Raw genomic sequence first — 6,786 nt, forward strand, 5'->3', positions numbered from 1 at the left:
ATAAATACATCAAATACATTAACTAACTTATTTTTTTATTTCAAATTACCCAGCAGCAGCATCATCCAATGAAAATGAGGAGAGGGTGTTTCGTGAGCGGATGCGTCCCCGAAAGCGCCAGGGGGCCGTCAGGAGGAGAGTCCATCAGGTCAACGGGCACAAGTTCATGGCCACCTACCTGAGACAACCTACCTACTGCTCCCACTGCAGAGATTTCATCTGGTAAGACCCTTGTTCACAACATCTTTTTAGTTACATTGCTCTGCGTAAAAATGAATGTTTCTCCATTTCTCAGTGAATATAGGCAATGCATTTTTGTGCATTTAAACAAAACAGTTTATTAAACAGATATATTTATGGAAATAATATTTTAGTCACCAAATATATTTAGAAATGAAAAGATAATAAACTAAATTCAAGCTAAATATTGCAAAATAAAATAAATACAACCTACAAAATTACAACAAATTTTTATTTATTTTTTTCGCTTAATTCTTCCTCTTTTTTCAAATTTGTATTTTGCTATGTTTTTCTAACATAAATTTGGGTTTACTAGTTTTTAGACCATTGATCTAAGTTATTTAGTTAGATAAGCTCCAGATTTGGCTTCAGTACTAATTAATCTAATGTACATGCACAAATATATTAATGTGTAGCTACCTATTAAAAAATATGAATTTAAAATATAGATTTGTGAGGGGTGTACTTATATATATATATATATATATATATATATATATATATATATATATATATATATATATATATATATATATATATATATATATATATATATATATATATATATATATATGCTGAGCACTGTATACTAATGGTCAAAATGGTCAAAAGAATTTTTATGTTTTTAAAAAGAAGCCTTCTTTAAAAATGTTTCTTATGCTCAACAAGGCAACTTTTATTTGATAAAACAAATGCAAAAGAAAAACTGTTACATTTTGAAAGAAAAATAACATTTTAAGAAGCTTTTTTTTACTCTTGAATGTAGTTGAAAAATGCATAAAATTGTTTGTTTTAATGAGGAAACAGCCATACAGACCCAATCAAAAGTACTATTGGATTTGTATGTAATTTTATTCATCAAGTATTAATCATTAAGGGTGAAATTAAAATAGTACAAGACTTATAAAAGTATAAAAATGCAATACAATAGAAATATTAAAATACAATGCAATTTCAAATAAATGCTGTTATTTTTTATTTTATTTTCACACTTTATTTTATTTTATTTTCACTTCAACAAAACTAAAATTTATAAAACTAATAATTGCAATTATCGATAGATTGTTTAAAGATTATAGATGATTGAATAATAACTGATTTTAACAGAACAGCAAATTGTGGCGCTGAAGACAGGAGTGAATTTAGTCATCGTATCAAATGACATTATAATGCTTATGAAAATCCAAACTTATTTTGAATTCTTTTAAATGTAAATGATATCACACAAGGTACTGTTTTTATTATGTTTTTGATCAAGTAAATACTGTCTGGCTGAAGACTATTAAAATTCAAATAAATTTTTTTTTAATCCTAATTTTTTCACTAGTGTAGTTTATTATCATTTCTGCGCCTGATGCTAATCACAGACACTCTTCCTTATGCTAACAACAAAAGAGGTTTTGTAATGATTATGCATATTGAAAGCAAATTAGAGCCACTGTCCTTTGTACTAGTGCAGTGAGCCTTGAGGGATGCATTCATGGATTAGACAGATGCTTATTTTTTACGTCTGCAAGCATTTCCTCCAAGTAATAATAACTGTTATGTCTGTCTATTTGCATACCTGGTGAATAGCGCATCTGTTTGGCGGCACACAATGCGTTGTCACCGCTAACACAATCATGTTTGAAAGAAAACTGTGTTTGTAGTCTATGGTTTTAGCGTAATGCTCTCTCTGCTGGTCAGAAACGGAAATGCACAAACCTAGTTCTTACTGTGATGTGTTGTGACTGTGTTTAATGTGTTTTAAACCTGTTGTAGACAAAAGCATAGATGCTTTAAAGAATGTTGGAAACCGGTAGCCATTAACTTTTATTGGAGGAAGTCGGTGGCTACCGGTTTTCAACATTCTTCAAAATATCTTATTTTGTGGCTTACAGAAAAAAAGAAATATATACAGCTTTAGAACCGAACGAGGATGAGTAAATGGTGAATAAATGTTATTTTATTCTTTCAAATGTGTTTTCTAACACTTAATATTTTGCTGTGTTTTTGCAGGGGTGTGTTGGGGAAACAGGGGTATCAGTGTCAGGGTAAGATACTTTCCTTTGTACATTAAATGAAATTATAAGTTTCTAAGCTAGAGAAATTTCCACAAAAAAACAAAAACAAAAAAAAATTACAGATTTCATCTACAGTTCTTAAATTTTTCCACCCTCAATGCCTTAACTTTCTTGCCTATTCCTTTAATTTGTCAGTTTGTACCTGTGTGGTCCATAAGAGATGCCATGAACTCATAATAACAAAATGTGCTGGCATGAAGAAACAAGAAGACACTCCTGAAGAGGTCAGTTCTACATGGTTGTGGCTAGAAAGGATACAGCTGCATCTGGAAGTTAACAGAAATTATTTTATATTATTTGTTAAATGATTAATTGATTTAATTTCAAAACACCCCAACTCTAAACCCAACCATTATAGTAATCTAAATCTAAAAAAAAACACAAATTATACAGAGTATTATTCATATTATTTAATAAATTACCATTAATTAAATTATATTTCATTAACATTTAACTCTACCTCAACCCTCACAGTAATGTAAAAATTTTAATTGTGGCGCAGTGGGTAGCACGTTTGTCTCACAGCAAGAAGGTCGCTAGTTCGAGCCTCGGCTGGGTCAGTTGGTGTTTCTGTATAGAGTTTGCATGTTCTCCCCGTGTTGGCATGGGTTTCCTCCAAAAGCATGTGGTATAGGTGAATTGGGTAAGCTAAATTGTTTGTAGTGTATGTGTGTAAATGAGTGTGTATGGATGTTTCCCAGTAATGGGTTGCAGCTGAAAGGGCATCCACTGCGTAAAACACATGCTGGATAAGTCGTTGTTTCATTCTGCTGTGGCGACCCTAGAATAATAAAGGGACTAAGCTGAAAAGAAAAGGAATAAATAAATGAATGAATGTGCATATCTGCAGCTTTATCCCATCTAGACTTTTTCATTCTACATCTACACTCTCGCTCATTGGACTGAACTATGTTTTAGTTAACACATTTTCATAATTTTCTTCAGTACTGTATTTTGATTCGTCATTTGCTAACCCACAACATTAACCAAAATATTCACAATAATCATATCAGAAAACACAGCAAGGATTAATATTTCTCAGAACGCAATCCGCTGACCCACTTTATATGAAGAGTCTTTAATTCCTAATCATTTGATCCAGTGCACTTCATTTGATTGTGATAAAAGTTTTATTGTTAAATGTTCATGCATAATCTCATGCAGTGATGAATTGTAGTTAACAGACTGGTCAGTATATGCCATTATATGTAACGTATTACAAAGTGTCAGAAATAACTTCTTAAAAGTAATTTAATTTCATTTTGATTTATTTATGCACTGTTATAGAATCTTAATTTAATAGAATCAAAATCATGATCAAGAGTATAATCACTGTTTTATTGATAAATATTGATGCAAAGTAATCATGCGCGTGTTATTTAAAAACCAACAATGTACTCAACATGCTGTACAATTTAAACTGTGTTATGTGTAGTATTCTTTTATTTCAAATGTACACCATGCAAGGTAGTTTTAGTATTATTTTTGTGCAGTTATAATATTTATGCCATAGTATTTTACATTTATTTTAATGTTTTTTTTTTCTTTTTTTTAAACTTTATTTTATTTATTTAATTTTTAGTCAAATTTAAATTCATTTCATGAATGTAATATTCTTCAGGGTTTCTACAGGTTTCTTCAAGTCAAATTAAAGACTTTTTAAGACTGTTTTAAGACCGTTATGAATGAAATTTTAGACTTATACAGGGCTAAACATTAAGGATTTCTTTAATGGCCCAGCTAGTTTTGTAAATCGTTTTTGTATTGATAAAAGATCATGTTAAGAGATGTGTTGCTTTAGTTTTCTTTTCCAGATTAGGGAATTTAATTGGCAGATTTTTTTAGTAAAAATGTCTAACAGCTGTTGTGAATTGTCTCTTTTTGCAATAAAAAACTTTAATATAAAAAAAGTTTTGAGATGGATTATTGGTGATTAGGTGTTGGCTCAATAGGGTAGCTTTACATGGACAATTGGAAAATTAAGACCTGTTTAAAATGATTTAAGACCTACAACCCAAATTTCAGTAAATTTAGGACTTTTAAAGGCCTGAGATTTTGTTTTTAAAGATTAAGACATTGTTAGACTTTTTAAGACCTCGCAGATACCCTGTTCTTGATTTTATTTTTTAGTCTCTTTGTTCTATTTTTAAATTGTACTTTTCATCTTAGTTTATTTGGTTTGCTGTTTGATTAAATATATTTGTTTTTATATTTCTGTTTGTTTTTAAGTTTCTGTTTATTTCAGATTCTTTTTAACTTTTTTTTTTACATTTTGTATTCCTATAAAATAAATAATTTCTTTTATTTCAATGATTGGAAATGCAATAACCAGTTTTGGGGGGTAACGCACTACAAGTAAAGTGAGTTATGTAATAATATAACTTAACAGTAACACTGAGCCCTTGTACCTGAAACTACTGAAAACAGGATTTTTCACGATCGGTTGAAGTGTGAAAATTGATGCCTTAATGATATTTTGTTTTTACAGGTCGGCTCTCAGCGCTTCAGTGTAAACATTCCACACATGTTCAGCATTCACAATTACAAAGTCCCAACCTTCTGCGACCACTGCGGCTCTTTACTATGGGGTCTGATGAGGCAAGGCCTGCAGTGCAAAGGCAAGAGTTGCAGATAATGGTGCAAAATCAGTCAAACTATTTTTCTTCGAGCCATTTATTCACATCTGTCTCCCTGCATGTTTTCAGCCTGTAAAATGAATGTCCATCGGCGTTGTGAAAGTAATGTAGCTCCTAGCTGTGGTGTCGATGCCCGAAAAATCGCTAAAGTGCTTTCTGATCTCGGGGTGACGCCAGATAAAATCTCCAACAGTACCCAACGCAGGAAAAAGGTGAGTGCTGTGCAGTATCCTTAAGATAACAGTAACTTTCAGAAAACAAGTGCATATGTTTATTGGCATCCTTGGTAAATATGAGCAAAAAACTGTTTGTTTTGCTCAAAATAGTAACAACAAACTGTGCTCTCTTTGACAACAAACAATTGCAAGCAAAACTCATGTAAAACTAATATCTAAATACAGTTGAAGAAAAATTGATAGCTCTCCTGTGAAATTAAAAATATTTTTCGTATATGTTTCTTCTTCTGAAGAAAATCTTATTTCTATAGTTAGAAATAAAAATAAATCATGTAAAAAATTTATTGGGGGCGGCACAGTGGCTCAGTGGTTAGCACTGTCGCCTCACAGCAAAAAGGGTCATGGGTTCGAGCCCCGGCTGGGTCAGTTGGCATTTCTGTGTGGAGTTTGCATGCTCTCCCCGTGTTTACGTGGGTTTTCTCCAGGTGCTCCAGTTTCCCCCACAGTCCAAAGACATGCGCTATAGGTGAATCCAATAAGCTAAATTGTCCGTAGTGTATGTATGTGAATGTCAGAGTATATGGATGTTTCCCAATGCTTGGTTGTGGCTGGAAGGACATCCGCTGTGTAAAACATATGCTGTATAAGTTGGCGGTTCATTCCGCTATGGCGACCCCAGATAAATAAGGGACTAAGCTGGAGAAAAACGAATGAATGAATGCTTTCGATTGGCTACAGAACAAACCACTGCTGTCCAATGACTTGCTTAATTAACTGAACTTGCCTAGTTAACCTAATTAACCTAGTTATACTACTAATACCAGTATCTTATTAACTAAATAACTAGTAAAATGTTCTCAACATCTTAGCGCTTTTTGATTTTGATCATGTATAATATAATAATTGCCACATTTTGTAAGCTGCTTTAAAAAGATTTTTGTGTAAAAAATCCTTATAAATATGTATATATACATTTATATATGCTAATATATGATGCTTATATATATACATATTAAAAAAATGGGTGGAAGAAAAGTTTACAAAGATACATGTGAGGGAACGCAAACGTTTTTCTTTTTCTTGTAAAACAGTTGTTTCACAAACACTTCTTGTTTACTTCATACATGATAAACTGATTCCAGAATAGCTTCTGTACACACCATTTAAAGCAACACATCTGTTATCAAACGAGTAAAGAGCAGCAAATGAATATCTATTTTTCATTTGATTGGTAACAGAGGTGTCACTTTAGGAATGCACAGATCTATAGACTAATGAAAGCATTCGATTACTTCAGTAACTTTAAGAGAAAATTTGTTGTGTTTAAAATAAAACACACAGGACAGACATGTTTACATATTATTCAGTGTATTTGTCTGTTTAAACACAGACCCGAATCCCAAAGTGTTCTGCACTTTCGCTCCTCTTTAAACGGTGTGTACAGAAGCTGATATAGTATCAGTTTATCATACGAAGCATGTCTGTCTGTCATTACTTATACATGCATTCACTGATTTGCTAAGGTTGCATAGAAAGGGCGATGATCGACGCACAGCTTCAATGGAAAGTATGTGAATGCACACATTTTTATATTAATTTCAACATGTGTTCAATAATAAAAATATGGGATAAATATGAGGAATTACTTAATGACAGGATCATAGCAGGATA

General features: G+C 31.9%; 1 protein-coding gene across 2 annotated transcripts in view; it reads left to right on the forward strand.

The window, feature by feature from the left end:
* Positions 1-6,786, forward strand: part of prkcea (protein kinase C, epsilon a) — a 130,421-nt gene that overhangs the window by 63,351 nt on the left and 60,284 nt on the right. Inside the window, exons 3-7 of one of the 2 annotated variants that reach the window (XM_087276389.1) lie at positions 54-222; positions 2,239-2,273; positions 2,439-2,527; positions 4,792-4,921; positions 5,009-5,151. In XM_087276389.1, the coding sequence (XP_087132515.1) occupies positions 54-222; positions 2,239-2,273; positions 2,439-2,527; positions 4,792-4,921; positions 5,009-5,151 (566 nt within the window). The remainder of the gene's footprint in view (positions 1-53; positions 223-2,238; positions 2,274-2,438; positions 2,528-4,791; positions 4,922-5,008; positions 5,152-6,786) is intronic. The other variant, XM_087276390.1, reaches the window with a different exon arrangement.

Source organism: Danio rerio, chromosome 12 (assembly GCF_052040795.2).
Source record: "Danio rerio strain M-AB ecotype USA chromosome 12, GRCz13ab, whole genome shotgun sequence".
Lineage (NCBI taxonomy): Eukaryota > Metazoa > Chordata > Actinopteri > Cypriniformes > Danionidae > Danio > Danio rerio.